General features: G+C 35.8%; 2 protein-coding genes across 2 annotated transcripts in view; both read left to right on the top strand.

Annotated features, from left to right (window-relative positions):
- LOC133768023 (GLIPR1-like protein 1) overlaps positions 1-6710 on the top strand; it is a 44279-nt gene extending 37569 nt beyond the window's left edge. Inside the window, exon 5 of the mRNA XM_062202453.1 lies at positions 6622-6710. Within this exon, the coding sequence (XP_062058437.1) occupies positions 6622-6710 (89 nt within the window). The remainder of the gene's footprint in view (positions 1-6621) is intronic.
- A 240-nt stretch (positions 6711-6950) lies between these two features.
- Positions 6951-25116, top strand: part of GLIPR1L2 (GLIPR1 like 2) — a 43478-nt gene continuing 25312 nt past the window's right edge. Inside the window, exons 1-4 of the mRNA XM_062202452.1 lie at positions 6951-7184; positions 13581-13826; positions 17605-17708; positions 19497-19582. Coding sequence (XP_062058436.1) covers positions 6951-7184; positions 13581-13826; positions 17605-17708; positions 19497-19582 — 670 coding nt within the window. The remainder of the gene's footprint in view (positions 7185-13580; positions 13827-17604; positions 17709-19496; positions 19583-25116) is intronic.

The raw sequence follows: 25116 nt of genomic DNA, 5'->3' as shown, positions 1-25116 counted from the left end.
AGTGTTAATTGTTAAATTAACAAAAGGAGTCACTGTGCACTAACTTCTCATGCAGGACCTCTGTCCTCAATGAGTTGGATTATGAGAGTTAATAGAACTTGTTCTTGCCGGCGCCGTGGCTCAACAGGCTAATCCTCCGCCTTGCGGCGCCGGCACACCGGGTTCTAGTCCCGGTCGGGGCACCGATCCTGTCCCGGTTGCCCCTCTTCCAGGCCAGCTCTCTGCTGTGGCCAGGGAGTGCAGTGGAGGATGGCCCAAGTGTTTGGGCTCTGCACCCCATGGGAGACCAGGATAAGCACCTGGCTCCTGCCATCGGAACAGCGCGGTGCGCCGGCCGCAGCGCGCTACCGCGGCGGCCATTGGAGGGTGAACCAACGGCAAAAGGAAGACCTTTCTCTCTGTCTCTCTCTCTCACTGTCCACTCTGCCTGTCAAAAAAAAAAAAAAAAATAGAACTTGTTCTCAAAGATTTACTTTGTTTTAGTGTATTAAATGGAGGATATTCTTATAGCTCATAAGCTATAGTTATGTCTAAGTGCTCACAAAAGATGTATCATTCTTGGGGTCCTCTTCAAAGTTAATTTTCTCAAAAGAATGCTTAAAAATAATGTATATATAAATTAAACCTCAGAAATGTTTACTTTTATTAAATTAAATAATTTTTACTTATTGTAAAAATAATATTATAAAAATAATCCTTCTGGTTTCAGTAGGGAAACAACAGTTAACAGTAACATTGTATATTTCTAAATAGCTAGAAGAAAGACTTGTGAATGTTTACAAGAAATCTTGTTCACAAAGACTTGTGAATGTTCACAAAGAAATCTTGGGTGAGAATGTAGGGGAAAAGGTACCCTAATCCACTATTTGTGGGAATGCAAACTGGTAAAATCACTATGGAAGACAGTTTGGAGATACCTCAGAAATCTGAACATAGTCTTACCATATGACCCAGCCACCCCACTCCTCGGAATTTACTCAAGGGAAATGAAATCAGCAAATAAAAGAGCTATCTGCATCGCCATGTTTATTGCAATTCAATTCACAATAGCTAAGAAATGGAATCAACCTAAATGCCATGCCTGTCAACAGAAAACTGGATAAAGAAATTATGGGATATGTACTCTTTGGAATACTACACAGAGGTGAGAAAAAAACAATGAAATCTGGTCATTTGCAATAAGATGGAGGAATCTGGAAAACATCATACTTAGTGAAATAAGCCAGTCCCAAAGGGCTAAATATCATATGTTCTCCCAGATCTGTGACAACTAAAAGAGCACCTAAAAGGACAATTAACAGAGTACATAAAAGTGAAACTGACATTATGAAAAGCAATGACTTGAATAGCCCTTGTCTTGACTGTCAAGAAACAGTTTTATTATTTTATTTATTTTACTATTTTCTTTTTAAACTTAATATCATTGGTTGAACTCTTTAATTAACAAATAATTATTCTTAGGTGTTTAATAACAATTGAAAATTGATCCCTGTAAAAAATAAGAGTGGAAATAAGAGAGAGAGAAGATGTACAGTTTGGCATATGTTCCAATGGACTTACCCCTAAGGGTGAAGCTAAAAATTTGCCATAGGACTCCAAATTCCATTAAGTTGGCAGGTACTAATGCTATCTTACATGTTAATGTGATGATACTAAGTGTATAACTGATCATATAGATAGTATTAAGTGTCAAAAGGATGACATAAATAAGACCAAGTATCTGCTAATAACAATATACAGAATTAAAAAGGAGAGAATGATATGATCCAACATGAGAAGCAGGCCACACAGCAGACTCATAGAATGACAAATGCCCTAAATAGCTCTCTGATCTCAGAATCAGCCCTTGAGGCATTGAAATCTGGCTGAAAAGCCCAGGAGAGCATTTCAGGCATGGAAAGCCAAGACATAGTGGCAAAAACAGTTCTGCATGAAAGGACTCTGTGAGTGAGACCCCAGTGGAAAGAAGGGGTTATCAAAGAAAATGTACTTTTCTCTGAAGGAAGGAGAGAACTTCCGCTTTGCATATGGCCCTGTCTAAATACCAATGGAGCTTACAGACTCAAAAGGCTCCATAGCCTTTGCAGCTCATGACAAGAGTCTTGGGTGGTCACTGACGTCAAATATAAGAGTGTTAATTGTTAAATCAACAACAAGATTCACTGAGCACTTACTCCCCTTGTTGGACCTCTGTCCTTAATGAGGTGTACTATGAGAATTAACAGTAAAACCTGCCTTCAAACAGTACTTTATACTTTATGTGTCTGTCTGTGTGGGTGCTAATAGTTGAAATCTCTACTTAGTATAGAGTTGGTCTTCTGTATATAAAGTGAATTAAAAATGAATCTTAATGAAAAATAGAATGCGAGAGGGAGTAGGAGGTAGGGTGGGAGGGCAGGAATGGGGGGAAGAAACCCTATATTCCAAAAAGCTGTACATATGAAATTTGTATTCATTAAATAAAAACCTTAAAAAACAAATGTGATTACAAAAAAAAAAGAAATGTGGTATATATATATATATATATATATATACATATATATAATATATATACACACACATATATAAAATATATCTATATATAATTATATATTATATATAATATAGAAATATATAATATATAATTATATATAATATAATATATTAATATAATATCTAATATATAAAATATATGTATATATAATATATTATATAATTATATAATTACATATATTTATATATAATATATTTATATAATTATATAATTATATTATATATAATTACATATAGAATTATATATATTATATATATTATGTATAATATAGTATTATATTATATATATTATGTATAATATATAATATATTATATTATGTATAATATATATTATATATAATGTATATTGTATATTGTATATACAATATATACATTGTATATACAATATATACATTATATTATATATTATATAATGTATGTATAATATATATAATTATATATAAATATATATATTTAATTATATATAATATAGTATAATATAATGTATATATTATATATAATAGTATATAATATATAATATATTATATATTTATAAATGTATATATTATATATACATATATACTATATGTGTGTGTATATATATGCATATATACATATATATACACATATACACACACAATGGAATATTATTCAACCATTGAAACAAATGCAATGTAGAAGTACTAGCTAATGTAGTCAGGCAAGAAAATAATTTTTGTAAAAGCATACAGATTGGAAAGAGAGAAGAAGAACTGTCTTTGCCAATGACCCAACAAAAGTCAACAAAACATTTCTGGAGCTAGTCATTATAGAAAGGTTACAAGATACAAGGCTAATATGCAAAGTCAATTACTTTTTATATACCAACAATGAACAAGTAAAATTTGAAATTAAGAACACAATACCACTTACATTACAATTTAAAGAGAAATATCCAAGGATAAACCTAACAAAATAGATCTTTATAGGAAAACGACAAAGTACTGATGGAAGAAATCAAATAACTAAATAAATGAACAGATTATTCGTTTGTCAGACTCCTATGTAAGGCTATATTTTCTTAAGAAATCAGCATTGCTATCATGATCTATATTCAATGTACTCTCAGTCAGAAACCCAGCATGCTGTAGGTATTAACAAACTGTTTCTAAAAATTTTCTAGAGAGGCAAAAGACTCAGAATAGCAAAACAATAAAAAGTAAAACTGAGTTGTAGAACTGAAACTACTCAACTTTAATGTTTACTATAAAGCTACAGGATTCAACACAGAGAAAGGACAGAAAAATAGATCAGTGGAACACACCAGAGAGTTCAGAAGCGTAATCACATAGTCAACCAATCTTTTACCAAGGAACAAAGCCAATACGATGGAGCAAAGAGTCAACAAACATTGCTAGAACAACCAAGCACCCACATTCAGAAACATATTCTAGACACAGACCTTAAACTTTCACAAAAAATTAACTCAAAATGTATCATATCTAAATGTATAATGCAAAATATAAATTCCTGCAAGATCATATGAGAAAATCAAGAACTTGAATTTGGCAATGAATTTTCAAATATGACATAAAAAATGATCCATGAAAGAATTAAGAAGCTAAAGTTCATTCAAATTAAAAACTTCTGGTCTGCCAAAGACACAGTCAGGAGAATGAAAAGATACACCATAGACTGGGAGGACATACTGTAAATACATACTCAATAAACAACTACTGCTCAAAATACATAAAGAATTCTTAACACTCAATAATAAATGTTTAAAACAGTCAATTTAGAACATAAGCCAAAAACAGTCCATTTAGAAAATAAGCCAAACAGGCCAGCATTGTGGCACAACAGGTTAAGTCATCACTTGTGACAGTCACACCCCCTATCTGAGCTCTGGTTTGAAAAGTCCTGGCTGCTCCACTTCTGATCCCACTCCCTGATAATGCTCCTGGGAAAGCAGATCATGGTCCAAACACTTGGATGCCTGTCACATAGATGGAAGACCCAGATGGAGTTCCTGGCTCCTGGCTTCAACATGGCCCAACCCCCCAAAAAGTGGCCATTTGTGGAGTGAACCAGCAGTTACAAGATCTCATTCTCTCTCTCTCTCTCTCTCTCTCTCTCTCTTTCTCTCTCTCTCCCTCTTACTCTCCCTCTTTCTCCTTGTCACTATTAATTTCAAATAAATAAATCTTTAAAAACAAAAATAAAAAATAGAATAGCACTCACTACTCTGTATTGTAATTGTTTGATAATTCATTTGTAACACTTTTAACTTAAAACCTCCTATGGATAAACTCCATGTCTAGCTTGTTTGGCATTTGTAGCTCTAAGTTCTAGCATGGGCTCTAACACATAGGAGATATTACAGGAATAGGTATTAAGTTGATGAGTGAGATGTTTAGCAATGGAATGGACTGCCCAGGAGATTGTGACTTTCCTATTAAAATTATTTAAGAAGACAATGTGCTGATCACAAGTCAGAGATGTGTCAGGGAATATATCTGAGACATGAGGCCAATGACAATATATAAAATTAGTTCCAAATTTAAAATTACATTATTCTGATTATCCTTGAAAACAAAGTCTGTGCCTTGTCTACTGGTCTTTCTCAACTACCTAACACTCTGCCTCCTAATACCAGGATACTTCAGAAAAATAATGGAAAGTATTCATTATCCTTTAATTCCATTTCCACATGAATTCATATGTACTAAAAAGAATAAAGGCATAAAAGAAATAATCTTTCAACTATCTTCTGCTTGTCAACTGTATGCATTAAAGGTGACTTTTTTTAAAAGGTGATTTTCTATGATTCTTAAAAATGTTTACTTATTTATTCATTTCATTATTTGAAAGGCAGAGAGAGATAGAGAGCAAGGGACATTTTCACTCCCCAAAAGGCCACAACAGCCATGTCTATGCCAGGCTGAAGCTAGGAGCAAAGAACTCCATGTCAGGGGCCCAAGTACTTGAGCCATCTTCCACTGCCTTCCCAGGTACATTACAGGGAGCTGCATTAGAAGAGGAACAGCCCAGACTCAAACTAGCACTCTGACATAGGATGCTCATAAAAAAGCAGATTAATCAACTGCACACAAGGCTGGCAGCAAAGATGACTTATTGAAGCATTTTTCTTTTTAGATAGTTTTGGCCTACCAGTTACAATGCTTTCCTTATGGAAAAATACTGCTTCAATGTCAATGATTTTGAATAAATCCTTAATGCTAATAAGCACAATTGCAATATTCAAATATGTACCCCAACACAAGTATGCATTTTTTGCACGTGTACCTCAACACAATTATGCATTTTGTTTCATGATTAGAAATTAAAAAGTTTACAAACAAGTTTTTCTTGAGCAAAATGTTTGGTAAAGAGACCAGGAAAATTTTTTAGGACACTAGTCATTTTAGTCTGAAGAAAAAAAAAATGAAAACAAAAATGTTAATGCAAGGATTCATGAAGGGAAAAGGTGAATAATGATCATTCAAGGCATTCATATGTCACTCATGAAAAACACAGCAATATTTTAACCTTGTGAGAGTTTGAAACCCCACCGCCACCACCATGAGCTTTTCATGCTTCATTTGTTGTTTGGTTTCACACAAAAATTCATTAAAAAAACGGAGAGGGCTGAGTGTTTTCCCTAGCAGTTAAAATTCCCCAAAAACCGTATCGGAGCACCTGGATTTATATCTAGGTTCTGGCTTTAACTCCAGCCTGCTGGTAATGCAGATTCTGAAATACAGTTGAGATGGCTCAAACGGTTGGTTTCCTACACCAAGTGAGAGGCCTGAACTGATTTCCTGGCTCCCAGCTTCAGCTGCTGTCCATCCTGGGGTATCTGGCGGGTGAATCCGAAGATGGGAGTTCTCTCTCTCTCTGTCTCCCTCCCTCTCAAAGGAAGAAGGAAGAGAAGGAAGAGGGAGGGGGGAGAAACAGAAGAGAAAAACATCACAAGGAGGAAGTTAAACAGGGTTTTTTCTATGGAAGAGGAAAAAAAGGCACACCCTGCACCAAATTCCCAAATGAACTGGTAAGGAAAAAAACAAAAATGAACTGAATTTTTAATCAATGTCAATGGAGAATGATTATTTCCTCTTGCGTAATTATAAGGTGCCTCAGACACCAGCATTTACTGTGCGGATGATAGCTCATCAGTAAATGATGACACAGCCTTTCGTGTCAGAAATGACTCTGCATAATGTTTACCTACGTTACTTTGGTGAAAAGCTCAAACTCATTTAACTAAGTCTGTTTAGTTTGTTCCACACACATTCAGTACCACTTACCCAGCCTGGAAACTCTGCATTTCCTCCTCCCACCGTCTCCCTCCTCCCCACTTCCTTTTCCGGGGGAGGCGCCTACATGTCCCGCCCCTTAGATTGGCAGGTCACAGGGGCGTGTCTGCGCATGCGCACTGGCCTTCCCCTGGCCAGGGCACCATGGAGGCTCCAAGGCCCTCTGGCCGGGAGTGGTGCTCCTACTCGCTTCCCCTGGCTCTAGGGGGCGTTTTGAAACTGTGGCTCTGTGAGCTGTGGCTCCTGCTGTTGGGCTCGAGTGTGAACGGCACGTTCTTACCACATGAAGAGGACGTAGACTTCATCAATGAGTACTTGGAGCTTCACAATGAGATCCGGGGCAACGTCGTCCCCCGAGGGGCCAACTTACGCTTCATGGTGAGGCCCAAGGCGGTTTCCACGACCCCCTCCCACGAGCTTTGTCACCTCGCGGGCCTTGGCTCACAAACGCCTGGGTCACTGCTCCCAGGCATAGTACCGCTGAGAAGGGCGACTTTAGTTCAGGCTGAGAACAGTTTGTGCACTTGAGAAAAAAAATCCTCACACCATGATTCTGTGCAGGACCCGGAGTAAGATGAATTATCTACTTGAAAGGTAGAGCAACTGAGAGAGGAAGGGGTAGAGACAGAAACGGAGAGATATCTTCCATCCACTAGCTCTCTCCCCAAGTGTCCCCAATAGCTAAGTCTGGATCAGGCCAAAGTCAGGAGCCTCGAACTCCATGTAGGTCTCCCTCATGGGAGGCAGAGGTCCAGCAGTTGAGCCATCTTCCACTACCTTCTCAGGAGCATCACCAGGAAGCTGGACTAGAAGCTGATCAGCCAGGACGTGAACCAGAGCTCAAACATGTGATCCTGGAGTAATAGGTGGGGACTTAACCAGCTTCACCACAATGCTGGCCCTGTTATTTTGTTTTTAAATACCAAAAACATTAACTGTTTGAAATATACATAACATAAACTTCATGACTTTAACCATTTTTAAATATCCAGTTCCGTGGCTTTAATACATTCACATTATTGTACAATGATCACCATTACCCATCTCCAGAAAACCTTTTATGAACCCTAACTGAAACGCCATACAATTAAGTACCATGTCATTAAGCTCCATACCTGGCAAATAATGACTCTCCCTATTTCCCCCTCCTCCTGTACTTGGGTACTAGCATTCCATTTTGTTTTTAAACACCAAAAACATTAATGTATGAAATATACACAACATAAACTTCACGACTTTAACCATTTTTAAATATCCAGTTCCATGGAATTAATACATTGATACTGTATGTATGAGTGTTTGATTACTCAAGGTAACTCATAAATGACATTATACCATATTTATCTTTGTGACTGGATTATTTAACAGCATAAAGTTTAAAAAGTACATCCATGTTGTAGAATGTATTAGAATCTTCATCTTTTTCAAGACTGCATATTATTCCATTGTGTGTATATGTCATATTTTTAAATTCATTCATCTGTCAGTGGACACTTGGGTTGCTTCCACATTTTGGTTACTGGGAATAATAACTGTCAATTTGTGTACAAATAACAACTTGTGTAACAAATAACAAAATTCTTGCTTTTGCTACTTCCAAGTATATAGCCAAAACTAGAATTGCGGTTCTCTCATATGGATGGCAAGTACTCAACTGCTGTCTCCCAGAGTACCCGAGTAGAGCCAGAACTCAAATCCAGATATTGTGATATGGGATGCAGGTGTCCCAACTGATACCATAACCACTAGGTCAAACATTCACCTCTATGTTTAATTTTTCAAAGAACTGCCACTCTGTTTCCTGTAGTGGCCACCTCTTTACCACTAGGAATGCAAAGTTTTCAAATTTCTCTACCTCTTAGCTAATACCTGTTATTTTCTGGTTTTCTGATAAAATCTATCTAGTAGTTGTGAAGTGATATCTCATGGTGGTTTAATGAATAATGATGTTAACCATCTTTTCATGTGCTTGTTATACCTTTGTTTATCTACTTTTTCTTCACCCATTTTTGTTAGCTTGTTAATATTTTGTTGTTGAACTATAGAAATGTTTATATATATTTTGAATTTAATACATATCAGATAGAGGATTTGCACATATTCTCTCCATTTTGTAAGCTATCTTTTTGCATTCAATGGACAAAATATTTTATCTTTGATGAATTGTAATTTATTTTTCCTTGTTGTCTTTGCTTTAGGTATCATATCTAAGAAATCACTGCCAACTTCAGTGTCATAAAACATTTCCCCTATGTTTTCTGAAAGTTTTATAATTGTAGCTCTTGTTCTGTATGTGAGGTTTTTGATACATTATGCATTAGTTTCTGTATATGGTGTAAAGGGTCCAACTCAATTCTTTCCCATGTAGATATCCAGGTTTCCCACCATCATATGTTGAAGACAATCACTTTTATGAACAGAAATAATTTTCTCATAAATGGAAGGACTTATTTCTGATTCTCTGTTCTACTCCATTAGTTTGCATGTCTAATACGACACAGTTTGATAAGTATACTTTTGTGATGTACCTAATTTCTCCTTCCAAGCTTATTCTTAAAGGAACTGTGATCCCTTCCAAGTTTTCTTTTTCAAGATTATTTTTTGCCACTTATGTTCTGTTGAGATTATGTTTGAATTTTTAAATTTTAATTTCTGCAGAAAACATCATGGAGAATTTTTGACAGGAGTTGCATTGATTTGTCAAGCATTTTGGTAGTATAGGCATCTTAATAAGATTAAAATATCCAATCCATGAATATAGCATGTGTTAGGACTTGTTACTATCTTCTTGAATTTCTTTAGTAATGTTTTATAGTTTCAGTATGCAAGTCTTTCCTCTTTGGTTAAGTTTATTCCTAAGTATTTTATTATTTTTGATGCTATTGTGGTGGACTCACTTATCTAATTTTTTGTTTGTGTTGATTTTTCAACCTGCTACTTTGAATAAATTTGTTTATTGATTCTAATTGTTTTTTGTGGAATATTTAGGTTTTTCTACAAGTTAGATTCCTGTCATGTGTGAATTAATATAATTTTACTTCTTTGTTTCCAGTTGGGATACGTTTTATTTCTTTTTCTTGCCTAATTGCTCTGGCTGAGATTTCCAATCCTGTGCTAATTAAAAATAGCTAAATGGCATTATTGTCTTGCTTTCGATTTTAGGGGAAAAGCTGTAAATTGTTGACTGTTAAATATGATAATAGCTAGGAATTTTTCACATTTGGCTCTCTTTATGTTGAGGTAATATCCTTCCATACCTAGTTTGTTAGATGTTTTTATCATGAAAGAATGTTGGGCCTTGTTAAATACTCTTTCTGATCTGTTAAAATTATATGAAATTTTCCTACATTATATTAATGTGGTTTATCTGATTTATTGATTTTCATATGTTAAACCATCCATACATCACAGGAATAAGTCTCACATGGTTATGATAATCCTTCTAAAATGTTTATTAGTTTAGCTTTTTATATTTTTCTAAGCTTTTTGCATCAATATTCATAAAGGATATTGATCTGTAGGTTTATTTTCTTGTGTCTTTGTTTGGTTCAGATATCAGGGTAATGCTGGCTTCATAGAATGAGTTGGGAAGTGTTCCTTTTCTTTTTTTTTTTTTTTTGAAATATTTTGAGAATTGATGTTAATTGTTTATTTTTAAAAATGAAAGAGAGAGAGACAGAGAGAGAGAGAGAGAGAGATCAATCTCCTATCCACTGGTTTACTCCCCAAATGCTGGCATCAGCTGGGGCTGGGCCAGGCTGAAGACAGGAGCCAGAGAACTCAATCTACATTGGTAGCAGGAATTTAACCATTTAAGTCATCATTTGCTACCTTTCAAGGTGTGTTAATAGCTGGAAGCTGGATTTAGGAGCAGACTCAGGACTTGAACACCAAGCATCCCAAGTAGTGTCTTAGTTAACCAAATGGCCACCCCAGTTATTTTTTAATGTTTCATAAAATTCACCAATGAAGCCATCTGGTCTTTAGGTCTTTCTTTACTAATAGAATGTTACTACTGATTCAGTCTTCTTAGTAGTTATAGGTCTGTTTAGATTTGCTGTGTCTTCATGATTTAGCCTTGGTAGTTTGCATGTTTCTAGAAATGTGTTCATTTCATCAAAGTTATCCACTTTTTTGGCCTACATTTGTTACATTAGCATTCTCTTATAATCCTTATTATTTCTTTCTTTTAAAAGATGTATTTATTTGAAAGTCAGAGTTACAGAGAGGGAGAGGGAAGAGACACACAGAGAAAGAGGTATCTTCCATCTGCTGGTTCACTCCCCAGGTTGCCGCAAAACCAGGAATTAGTCCAAAGTCAAGAGCCAGGAGTTTCATCTGGGTCTCCCACATGGGTGACAGAGACCCAAGCACTTGGGCCAAGTTCTACTGCTTTCCCCAAGCCAGTAGCAGAGAGCTGGATTGATAGTGGAGCAGCTGGACTCAAGCCAGCACCCATAAGATATCAGCATTACAGTTGGCAGCTCAACTCACTGCACTACAACAGTAGCACCACAATCCCTTTTGTTTCTATTAGAAGAGTATCTGTATCTACTTTTTAATTTGTTGTTTTAGTTATTCATCATGGTATTTGTCTTTTTGCGACTGGCTTATTTCATGAAGTATAATAGTTTCCAATTGCAATCATTATGGAATCAATCCAGATGTCCATCAACTGAAGACTGGATGAAAAAATTATGATATATATACACTATGGAATATTACACAGTGGTAAAAAATGAAGTTATTTACAATACCATTGTATTAAATATGTGTTGTATTAAGTATCTGCTCTTTGAAAATTTATAATTAACTTCATCATATAATCTGGAATTCAGCTTACTTATTTTTTATTTAACATTTTTATTTATTTATATTTATTTGAAAGGCAGAAAGAGGGAGAAAGAAAGAGAAACAAGAAGACACACACACACAGAGAGAGAAAAAGAGAGATCGATCTTCCATTCTGTAGCTCACTCTCCAGATGCCTGCAACAGCCTAGACTGGGTTAAGCTGAAACAAGGAGCCCAGAATTCAGTCTTAGTTTCCCACATGGGATACTAAGAATTCAACAGGTTCTGAATGTACTCTCTGAAGCTAGATTACAGTTTCAGGTTGAAAGAACCTCCTAAGCTGGAAATGCTTTTCTGGTTTGTTATTTCAAGTGAGAATTTAACGACTAGGTCCCAGACTGGAAGTCTTTCTTCCTGACTGTGTGTTCTGAGGGAGAATTCACTCCCTGAGACTTAAATCAGAAATTTTTTTCCTGACTCACTGATGAAGTCTCCTTTTCTGCATTTGATCCTGATTCTCCGGTGGGAACTTCTCAGTTTACTGAAAACCCCTCTTTCTTGAGCCCCTGTTTTGGGTGCTTTTTACTAAGGATAATTTGGAACTTCAGTAGCCTCTTTGTGAAACTTAAGCTCTTTCCAAAGTGACTCCTCTAAGACCTCTCCCTTCACAACACTTCTCCCCCTTCCTGCTTTTTACCACCTTTGATCTTCCCTTAAGTTCCTTTGAATCCTTTGATACATCTGCCTTTGAACCTCTACCTCTTCCATCTCTCCATCTGCCGTGCGACATATTTCACTTCCCGTTCCAACCTCTCAACACCGTATAGTCATTTGAACGGTAGTTCTTCTGCCCCCATCAGGGACAGAAGGACTCAGGGACCACTAAAAGCCACTCCTTATAGCTGAAAAGAACTGAAAGAAATGGTGAAAGATGAGTATGGTTTTGTTCGGACACATGAAACTTCCCTTCCTTTTCTCTTAAGCCATCCATCACTTAAAAAGTGCAAGTTCTTTGATTCCCTTTATAAAGAGAAGTGAAACAATTATGTTTTTCCTTGCCTGAGTCTATCAAAATAGAAACTTTTAGTGAATATTCTTATTATCATGGCAGTGATTATCTATATGACCAAAATATGAATCTGCCCTCCTTATAACAGAACATAATTGGTAACACTGTTTACATAACCAAGACTTTGACAAGAATGTCCTATTTGATACTGATGCAGAAAATCATATTTAATTAGATGGTTTTAAGGAATTAAGTTTTACTTTATGGAGCCAGTGCTTAGAAAATCCTCTTGGAAAATTGGACGAGTATTTGTTTTACAGAGTTCCCAGCTTTAGAGATGAGTAAGAAAGGTCACTTCCTGGCAAGCCCAAGAACCTTAGGATGTAGGGGACCTAGAAAAGAGAGGAATTTATCTAAATAAAGCATTGCAGAAAAAAGTCCAGTGGTGAGTTCTTGCTTAGCTTCCTAGCCTCAAGTGCCTTTTGTAAATCAAATCTGAAATTTCTTTTGGGAACTTCCAACAAAACAAATTTTTAAAAGGCTTCTGCAGGGGCCGGCATCATGACATACCAGATTAAGCCTCCACCTGCGATGCTGACAGCCCATATGGGAGCCTATTCAAGATTCAGCTGCTCCACTTCCAATCTAGCTCCCTACTTTTTAGATGCATATTTTAAGTTGAACAAAGCATGAAATTTAAAATATGTATTATGAACTGATTGTATGTAAAAATACTGTGATAATTTTTGTAATCTGTCATTCTAGTATTATAAATATGTGCATGATCATTTGTCTCAGGAAGTAGTCCTTTCATTTATTATCATCTGAAATTTTCCCCATGGAAATTCAACAAACAAGTCTGATAAGTACAGTTAGTTAAAATTGTTTTGCTTATGAGAATTAAAGAAAAATAATTCAGAACACAAAGATCTTACTATTTCATTTACTTTGCTTTTTTGTTTTTTTTTCCAGACTTGGGATGTAGCTTTATCACGGACAGCTAGAGCATGGGGAAAAAAATGTGTGTTTCAGCGTAATACTCACTTAGAAGACGTACAAATGGCCCATCCTACATTTTATGGTGTTGGTGAAAATATGTGGGTTGGCAAGGAAAATGATTTCACTGCAAGTATTGCTATCAACAGTTGGTATGCAGAGAGGAAAAATTATAATTTTGAAAATGGCAGTAGCTCTGGAAACTGTTCTAATTATTTACAGGTACTTAAATTATAGTGTTAATTATTAATTTATTATGTATTAGTGTATTAATTATTAATTGATTTATTGTATTAATTATTAATACAGTACCTTTAACTGCCTAGTTTGATTATGTTTTAAATAGATGAGTTAATGATAGATTTATGACTTATATAATCAAAATTCTAATTATTCCTATATCATCAAAATGTCCAATAATTCCATATATTATGTGAATCATGCAATTAAAATATTGTTTTAAATAATGTACATACAATTTCCATACACAAAGATGCAGGAGACTTTTCTAAAAATTTTGCATACTGGAAAAAGAAATGGGAAACTGATAAATAAAAATTATTTATAAACTATTAACCACAACATAAGTAAAAGGTGGTGTTTTTACATGAACCACTATAAACATTCTACCACACAGGTTTTGATTAAAATACTTTAAATGCAAACTAATAATAGTATTTCTGTACCTCAATTCCAACAATCTATTGTGACACTTATACCCCAGGAATATTGATTTATTTTTCATTTCCTATATACATCTTTACCATGTTGCATAACACACAGCTTTATAATTATTTGTCAATCTGTTAATACACTTAGGGCACAGACTTTGTCTTGTCATCCCTATATTCTCAACACAAGAACATTATTTAGGTATTCAATAAATAACTATATTAAAGATCTATATTAAAATCTAGAAATTATTGAGTGAACCACAAGATTTATTTAAAAGATGATTATTTTTTAAGCAATAGATCTCGATGTTATGTTTTATGTAAAACTTAGAATTTTGGAATGTGTTCATGTTGAATTCATATCTTTCTGTTCCACCAAATTAATCATGCTTTAAAACATTTTTAGGTCACTTCTTTCTTCTTCTGGAAAGCTATAATGGTTTTCCATTGTCTTATTCATATTAAAGTTAGATTTCTTAGTATAACTTAAATACTCTCAGTAAACTAATCAAATCTACTCCTTGGCTTACTGCTGTACTCTGTATCGTTTACTCTTTAATTCCAGTCCCCTAGACATTCTTGTTTCCTGCATTTGACCTACTTAAATCCACTTCAACCTTCACATTCTATTTTCTACTATTTTTTAAAATAATTTTTATTTTATTTGAAATGTAGAGGGATACATAGAGACAGAAGCAAAGATCTTTCATCAGCTAGTTCATTCCCCAAATGCCCACAAGAGCTAAGGTTGACCCAGGCTGAAGTCAGAAGCCTGGAACTCAATCAATGTCTTTCACATGGGTGGAAGGGATCCAAGTACTTGGCCCACTGTCTGCTGCCTCCCAGGGTACACATTAGCAGGAAGATGGAGTCAAAAGTGGAGCAGGACTCAATACTAGGCACTTTAATATGGGAGGTATCCATCCCTACTGACATCTTAACTGCCACATCAAACACCCATTCCTATTCTGTATTCTTTTCATCTATCACTCTATTTCTCAGACCAAAAAAAAAGAAGAAATTAGAAAAACTAAAAACAGGGGCCTACACCGTGGTAGAGTGGATTAAGCTGCCAACTGCAGTACTGGTATCCCATATGGGTGCTGTTTCAAGTCCTGGCTGCTCCACTTCTGATCCAACTCCCTGCTAGTGCACCTGGGAAAGCAGCGGAAGATGGCCTAAGTGCTTCGGCCTCTGCACACACATAGGAGACCTGGAAGAAGCTCCTGGCTCCTGGCTTCAGCATGGCCCAGCCCCAGCTTTTGTGGCCATTTGGAGAATGAACCACTAAATGGAGGACCTCTTTTTCTCTCTGTTTCTCCATTCATCTCTCTCTAACTCTGTCTTTCAAATAAATAAATCTTTTAAAAAAAAAAAAACCTAAAAACCAGATTTGAGATTTATGGGATACTATCAAACAACCCAACATATAGGTCATATAAGCATTCCTAAAGGTGCAGAAAGAATCAATTAGAATAGCTATTCCGTGAAATAATAGCAGAAGACTTAACCTAATTTGGAGAAAGAAAGGAACATCTAAGTACAGGAAGCACATAGAACTCCTAATAGACATGACCAGAGAAGATCTTCACCACTACACATTATAGTCAGGCTTTCAACTGTAAAACATAAAGAAAAGATTCTAAAATGTACACTACAGAAATGAAGGTAATTCCTTCAGAGGATCTCCAATTAAACTGACAGCTGATTTCTCACCAGAACTCTATAAGCTAGGAGAGACTGGAAAGACATTGGCCACATCCTAAAAGGAAAAAAAATTGTCAACCCAGAATATTGTACCCTGCAAAGTTATGATTTATAAAAGAAGATGAAATAAAAATTTTGGAAAACAAACACAAATTGAAAGAATTAGTCACCACTTCTCCAGTCTTACAAATGATACTTAAGGATATGCTACACACAGAAAAAAAGATAGTCATTATTATTAAAGAATGTGAAGGCAGAAAATCTGTGAAGGTACAAAGGAAATCCAAAGCAAACAGTAGAAATATTTATGAAAAATGGCAGGATCAAATCATTACTTATCAGTAGTAACCTTGAATGTAAATGGCCTAAATTCTCCAATTAAAAGATACAGAATGGCTGAATGGATTAAAAACAAGACCCATGTATCTGCAGGCTGGAAAAAATACAACTTACCAACAAAAATAGAAACAGACTGAAAATGAAAGCATGGAAAAGGATATTCCATACTAAAAGAAAGCAGAAAGGACCAGAAATTGCTATCCTAGTATCAGACAAAATAGACTTTAACACAAAAACTGGCAAAAGAGACAAAATTATAATGTAATGAAAAAGGAATCAATTCAATAAGAAACATGACTTTATTAAATGTATATGCACCCAGTGCAACTTTGCCAGGTTACCTAAAACAAATATTAATGGACCTAAAGAAAAATATTGAATCAAATTTTTAAAATCATTACAATTCAATGTAAATATACAAACATTCAAAAAAAAAAAAAAAACCAGAAATGATTCCTCTTTCTCCCATGGAGTGTAACAAAGTAAAACAAAGGGCTTTTTGTAGTTGTTTTTGTTTTTGTTCTTGTTTTGTCCTCTTGGAAGTACAGGGAATGCTAAAGTCACACAGAAAATTTCTGGAATGACTTCATTATCCCCATCTTTTTCACACCAATTCAAAATGTGTTTTTCTTTTCATAGGAACCAGAGTCTTTCTATTTATATTTTTCTTAATGAAAAACCCCGACTTTTTTTTTATCTTGTACTAGGATTTTCTCAACAAAAGGAAGAATTTCTGAAAGCATTCAGTTATTCTCTACTCTTGTATCTCTTATTGATGTCTTCTACAGATTTACTGTCCCTCATTTTTATCCTTTTATGCATATTTTATCATTTTATCCTTCTATGCACAATTTTCACTTCTCTAAAACTTTTTCTCCTTTCGTCCCTATCTTCCTCTCTGCCAATATTCTAGACCTTTCTAAATACACAAAATGGAGAAAATTGATTAGTCAAGTGTGACTTTCTAAAGCATTATTCTGGATAGTGCTCTCAAACCATTTTTCCTAAGATAGTATATTGGTAGAACCTATTAAAGTATTTCTCTAAACACAGTTTTGGAAATGCTGCCCTAAACCTATGATAACTCTCTACCCATGTCTAAATTTTTAAAAATAACAATATTTATAACTGATTTATAACTGTACATAGGGAGAATATATAGTTTATATTCCTTGAATTTCTTGACCAAAGGATCTGTATAAATGAATATTATTATTTATAATATGATAGTGTAAATGTGAGGAATTAAATGTTACGTTTTTTTGAAATTTTTATTTTAGCTAGTTTGGGACAGCTCTTACAAGGTTGGTTGTGCTGTTACTCCATGTTCAAAGATTGGAAATATTATACATGCTGCAATTTTCATATGCAACTATGCACCAGGGTAAGTTACTTTAAACTGATAGAAGAATATAAAGACACACTGAGAATATTTCAATATTAAATTTTCTAGCTTTTGGCTGGCGCCACGGCTCAATAGGCTAATCCTCCACCTTGCGGCGCCGGTATACCAGGTTCTAGTCCCGGTCGGGGCTCCGGATTCTGTCCCGGTTGCCCCTCTTCCAGGCCAGCTCTCTGCTGTGGCCAGGGAGTGCAGTGGAGGATGGCCCAAGTGCTTGGGCCCTGCACCCCATGGGAGACCAGGAGAAGCACCTGGCTCCTGCCTTCAGATTAGCGTGGTGCGCCGGCCACAGCACACCGGCCGTGGCGGCCATTGGAGGGTGAACCAACGGCAAAGGAAGACCTTTCTCTCTGTCTCTCTCTCTCTCTCACACTATCCACTCTGCCTGTCAAAAAATATTAAATTAAATTAAAATAAAATAAAAAAACAATATTGTAAAAAAAAATTCTAGCTTTTAATATATTATTTTAACTATTGTGTGACATATAAGAGAGTTAAATATAAGATGCTAAAGACTTCATATTGAAATATTTTCAATTCCATAATGAAGTAATGTCATAACTTAAACATAATTGATATTACTCATAGACTAGCAAAGTATTACCCCCGAACCTTAACTTTAAGGTTATTTTATATCTACCATAGGATTTAAAGCATTTTCCAAAATATTAAAATATTCTCTCATATATAATAATAAAAGAAAGTAAAATTAGATGTGTTTAAATTCATGTGATAGAATTGTTTCAAGAATTCTGTTGGTTTGGGAGCAGGAAGGACAGTCTTAATTGATCATTCTTTGGAGATTGTATTATAAACTGATGATAACCTCAAATGTATAAGGAATCATAATACCTTAGAAATAGGAAGCACTCCATTTAATTCGAAGGAATTGTATTTTCTCACTTCTCTCCTCAGTTCTGCATGATGAATTAGACCAATTTTGTAAAATCCTATTTATATCTATTTGCTTGCATATGTATTTATGCATTTTTATATAGACTCCAAAGAAATATATGCATCTGAATTTTTTGCAATAGGTGTTCCAGGATTTTGTAAAATGTTAAAATAATTAATATACTGTTTCTACAGAATGTTTTATACATTTGTGCAAAGCAAAAATCAATTATAACACATTCTATCAATTTTTAAGTATTTATTTTATTTGAAAGGCAGAGTTATAGCAAAAGAAAGAGGAAGAAACAGAGAGAAAGATCATCCATCTTTGACTTACTCCACAAATGGCCACAATACCCAGGGATAGGTCAGGCCAATCCTGGAGCTATAAGCTTCTTTTGGGTCTTAGACGTGGGTGCAGGGGCCCAAGCACTTGGGCCATCCTCCACTGCTTTCCCAGGCACATTACCAGGGAGCTGGATTGGAAGTTGAACTGCCAGAACTAGAACCAGTGATCAAATGATACCCGTGTTGCAAACAGCAGCTTTACCTGCTATGCCATACCACCATGCCAACTCCTAACATTCATTTTTGAAAGATACATTTTGCTACAAACTAAAGTAAAAGAGGCTTTAAAATTCACTAATATTTAACTTACAATACTTGATTTAAAAGACATTGGAGTTCCTTTTAGAAGAAACTTTTCTGGGGACATTAAGTGAGGGTTGGAGAGAGTGCATCTCCAATTTAACTACTGCCTCTGTCTGCTCCCCTAATTAAATCATATCTTAAATTAATAGGTAACTATATTTTTAAAAGACATGTAAAAGTTGAGACTTTTTCTAATTAAAATATTTTCTGCTTTTTATTTTGTAGAGCAACTCTGACAAGAAGGCCTTATCAACCAGGAATATTTTGTACACATTGTGGCCCTCGTGACAGATGTACAGATTTTCTATGCAGTAAGATAAAGAGAATAACTTATATGTAAAAAGGGAAACTATTCATGATACATAGGATAAGAAGGAAAATGAAATGATTCAACACTAGTTCTTCATTATTCTGTTAATGTTGGTCCTCTTATCCTATGATATTTTTCTGTTAGGAATGTTAAGAGTATTGTGTTTAGATTTTTCTAAACTGAAGAGCCTTTGGTACTTTATCTTACCAATATTCCTTCTAAGCACATATCAGAATGTCAGAAAACTGGCATGAGAACTAACCATTTTACCCTGAAAATCTTCACAGCTAATTCCTAAAACAGCAGCCTATTTGACAGGGCTTTAAAAGAATAAGATATTCTAAAATATTCATAAAAAAATAAAAGAAAGTTAAGTAGCAAATGCTTAATAGCTTTTTGTTTTAGTATCCCCCCACCACTTTAAGGAACTAAAATTCAAAAAAAAAAAATTCAGAAAGCAAAAAGTAGAAAAATGCTTGATCAAAATTGTCTTTTAGTTTTTCCCAACATAAGAACTTATACTCCAAAATCATAACCATAGCTGTAACGTACAATACCTAAAGGAAAGTGGCAGTGGATAAGGTCAGACGGTAAGAAAAGAACATATTTTGCTTTTGCACTGAGAACTAGTGGACTGTTTCTTCATAACACCACTACTAAGGTGAATCCATCCTAACATCTCTGCCCTTGCTTCACTTGAATCAAGATGAAAGCCTTTGATTCTTCCCCTTCTCTTCCGGAAAAATTCAGTCCTAAAGCCATTAGGTATGTCAGTCAGAAGCAGGCATCTACAGGGAGGGACAAACAGATTGAATGCAAGCAAGACTAGGGTTTCACACAAGCTGCTAGGGGGCTGGGGAGGCAGCCTAACTGGAGTAAAGATAATGTCCACACAGAGGTGTGGGAAGTCAGAACCCTTTTGGAGGTAAGTGAGTGTCTCTGTGTAAGTGATCAGGCTTGGGCTGTCAGAGCCTGAGCAGGATGAAGATTTATCCATGCAGGATGTCTCAGCATGTGGTGTCTATGCCAAGCAAAATAAGGACAGCGTCAACACAGGATAGGAGGGAGAAGCCTGGCAAAGGATGTTTCAGTGTGAGCAAATGAAGAAGACATTCCTTGAGAGAAGGTCTGACACTATTGGAGCCCAAGCAGAATGACAAGAGGATGCACATATGGGGGTGGACTGATAACAGATACTAGAACTTAAGCAAGTTAGAGGAATCCATGCTTAGGGACGATGTTACAAGCAGTGTCAGAGTACAAAGTAGTGGAGCAAAAGTTCTCTGTAGGGCAGATGGACTGGAATGGGTGCAGTCAGAGTCCTAGTAGCTTTAGGAGGGAATCTATACATTGGAGAAGTAAGGGCTGAATTTCAGAATCTGAAATGGTGGGCAGGTGTCTAAGTAGAAGGACAGCCTACATGTGGAAAGATTAAACATAGGACACTCAATTAAAATTGAAATGAATTTTAGGGGCCAGCATTGTGGCACAGCATGTTAAGCCACCACCTGTGACTCCAGCATCCCAACTCAGCATGCTTTGAGTCCTACCTGCTCTACTTCCAATCCAACTCCCTGCTGATGCACCTGGGAAAGCAGTGAAGAATGGTCCAAGTACTTGGACCCCTGCCACCCAGGTGGTAGACCAGGATCATCTTGTAGGCTTCAGCCTGACCCAGCCCTGGTCATTGTGACTGTTTGTAAGTGAACCAGTGGATGGAAGATATCTTTCTCTCTCTCTTTCTCTCTCTCTCTCTCTCTCTCTCTCTCTCTCAGTCTCTGTAACTCTGCCTTTTAAATAAATAATCTTTTAAGATAAACATAAATAAAATGTTTTCAGTAAAATTGATTTTATATGAATAGCAAATTTTAACATTTATTCCAAATATTGCATAGAACATACTATGCTAAAAAATCTGTTTTCTGAAATTCAAATTTAATTGTGCATCACTTCTTAAGATTTTTATTTTATTTGCAAAGCAGAATGATAGAGAGAGAGAAATCTTCCATCCTTTGATTTATTCCCCAAGTGACCACATCAGTTCAGGCTGGGCCAGGGCAAAACCAGGAGCCTAGAACTCCACCCAGATCTCCTATGTGGGTACTAGGGACCCAACCATTTGGGCCATCTTCTGTTGCTTGCTTATTTAGCGAGGGCTGGTTTAGAAGCAGAGTAACCAGGACTTCAACTGGTGTCGGAGGCCACCCAACAAACCACATGGAGACACGCAGCACTCAGTCAATTCATCACCACGTTTATTGCCTCATCGCGTTCCAAGCCAAAGTAGGGGGCCCGGCGATGAGGGACTGGAGGCAGTCTCCCTAAGGAAACCCTTCAGTCTCCAGCCCCGAGCACACAGAAAGACAAGGATATATACCCCAGACCCCATACAGATAACATTCATTGTGTGCAATCATGCATAGCACAGGAATAGAGCAAGTTTACAAAGTAGCAATGATCAGGGTACAAGCTCTGCAGATAGAGCAAAGAACATCATAAACCTTCATCAGAAGTCACATCCTGCCTGCAGGAATATGGGACGAAAAGTCTTGGAAACAGGATTAGATAAGGGACAGCCTCAGCCTGCTGCATCTCATGTCGGGCCAGGGCCACTGGCCCCGACAAACTGGCTTAACCTATTGCACTATAATACCCTGCTGCACAACATAAGCCCTGCACCCTTTATTTTTATTCTTTAAATCTGGCCATTTGTATCAGTATTATGTGGGATATCTGAGCCCAAGCACAGTGAGAAGTCACCATATCAGGGAAGTACTAGAGTCTGTGATCAGAGGTAGGAAGCATACTGGGGATTGACTGAGTAAATAGATAAATTAAGGATAACTGGCTCAGTTTTTTGATTGCTATAGAATGGAGTAAAAATATGTAAAGGAAGAAAGCAAGCATGAATCTTGTGGTGCTGAACTGGAATTAGAGTTTCAGAACTTTAAGATTTCAACAAAAATAAATGTAAATGTTGTATATGCATGTATCTACATCCACATATTCCCTAACTCTGCGTGGGCCTTGGAGACCCCAAAACTTTGGGCACAACTAGCACCTAATCTTGGTCTCTAAATTCTATTCTACAAGAAGGAACCAGGATTGATTGAAGAAAAGGCTGATTCCAGAGCTTGGGCAAGGAGAGTGTAAGTTTAATCCAAAACATCTTTTTATACTTGAAAATACAGAAGTGCTCAAAGAATTATGGAAACAGATAAGAAAAAAGACACAGCTATCATCTTAAAGTTCTTTCACCGGACAAATCTGGGACAGTTTGAGCACTGAAATAATGGTAATAGTAACCTAATATAACCCATTGGGTGATGCAAAAAACCATTCATACAGATGTAAATTAATAAATGAATACATCAAAAGTTTGATGAGAAACAGTATGTTTACATAGTCTCAAAGAACTCACCATAAAAATATTTAATTCATAAGGGGAGAAGGTAACCTCACAGTGGAGGAGCCCAGCTGGCACAAGTCAAGTGATCAAAGTGAACATTAACAGTGGGAACAACTTACACTGATAGAGGTTGCAATGAGCAGAGCCGAGCATTGTTTCTTTTGTATTCCTTGCAAAGTTTACAGGACCCAATCCAATCACAAGAGTGCATCAATTAAATCCAAATTACAGATTTATTTTAAAAACTGAGTATTTATCTACAAAATAACTAACTTGTTATCTTTAACAACAGGAAGAGCATGAAAGCCAAAAAGAGAATGACCTGTCCCAGACTAAAGAAAATTAAAGAGAGATGAAAATTAAATGCAATACATGATTCTGAATAGGATATTTTCACTACAAAGGACATTACTATTGTAATTGAAAGAATTGATTAAGATCTGAAAATTAGATGGTAGTAATATAACAGTCTAAATTTTCTCATTTTGATGATTCTGTCATTATGAAAAAGCATGTCCTTCTATGTAGAAAATCTACACCAAGTACTCTAGGGTGATTAGATATTAGGTTGACATTCAAATACTTCAATAAAAAAAAAACTTGCACTGTATTGAAACTTTCTTATAAGTTTGGAATTATTTCAAATTTTTTTAAATTTCTAAAAAAGAAACTGCAAAATCTCAGGAAAGCAAATCAGTTTGGAGATTTCTGTTATATTCCAAGAGAGAAAAAGAGGTTCATTTTAGAGTACTTTAAGAGAAATAGAGGGGCCAGCACTGTGGCATAGCGGGTGAAACCACTGCCTGTAGTGTTGGCATCTCATGTGGGCACTGGTTCAATTCCTGGCTGCTCTACTTCTGATCCAACTCCCTGCTACTGTGCCTGGGAAATCAGTGGAAGATGGCCCAAGTGCTTGGGCCCCTGAACCCACATGAAGACCCAAAGGAAGCTCCAAGCTCCTGGCTTCGGATCAGTCCTGCTCTGGCCATTGCAGCCATTTGGGGAGTGATCCAGAGGCTAGAAGACCTCTCTCTCTCTCTGCCTCTGCCCCTCTGTAACTCTGCCTTTTAAATAAATAAATATTTTCAAAAAAGAGAAATAGAGATGATGAGAGTATTCTGATTACTATTTATGAAGCAAAATTAGCACATCATGAATACTAATCTGATTTGGTGATGGCAAAAACTAGAGTGTAAAATAAATACCAGATTTGGGGTTTTGGTGACTAATGATATAATTCATTGAGGTATGAGTTATGTGAAGAGAGGTTGCTACAGAAAATAGATGATAGATTCAGTTTTTATCATTATTATTAGAGACATTAAGTATCTAACTATAACTATACACATTTTATAACTATACACACACAACTATAACTATATGGATTTCTGTATTTCTCCTCCCAGTTCTGTCAGTTCTCCTTCATGTATGTCAAAATTCTGTCAAGTGCAATGCAATTAAAATTATCTCTTGATGAATTGGCCATTTTTTTCATAGGTAATTTTCATTTTTCCTCCTGATAACTTGCTTTGAAATCTATCTTCTATTTCTTGGTTTTTTTCTGTTAACTTTCATTTCAAGGTATTTATCTAATAATTCCTGGATGTTTTATCTTGCCTTTGGTAGTTATTACTTGTCTTTTCTCATTTGAGTTGAGATTGTTTTGGTTGAATTATATGCTAGAATTTGTAATATTTCATTGTGAAACATTTAAATTCCATGGAAAATGTTGGTATTCTAGTTTTAGAAGGTACTTGACTGGGTTACGTTCAGACCAGAATTTCCAGCTTGTCTTCTGTGGACTGTGTTGCCAAAATTCAGTTTTCAAAGCCTTTGCTTAGATCCTTTCTAAAAGAACACTGCTGAATGGTGAAAATAAGTGATAAAACACATCTTTTAGAAATAAAAATACTTGAATGTGCACACTCTGTACCAGGAAAAAGTGACACAAAGTAGTCAACATAATCAACATAACCTAGCAACTCTGGTGGCTGGGGGAAAGGGTAGAAGAATCCTTTAAGCATGTAGAAAAAAATTCATTTATTACAGAGTTTAATAGCCTGATTTGATTAGTAGGGTAGGAAAACCACTACTCTGTTCTGGAAAGAAGTTCTTCAACATAGGAA

Source organism: Lepus europaeus, chromosome 10, assembly GCF_033115175.1.
Source record: "Lepus europaeus isolate LE1 chromosome 10, mLepTim1.pri, whole genome shotgun sequence".
Lineage (NCBI taxonomy): Eukaryota > Metazoa > Chordata > Mammalia > Lagomorpha > Leporidae > Lepus > Lepus europaeus.
The sequence above is the reverse complement of the archived record's forward strand: the minus strand, read 5'-3'. Positions and strand labels throughout refer to the sequence as shown.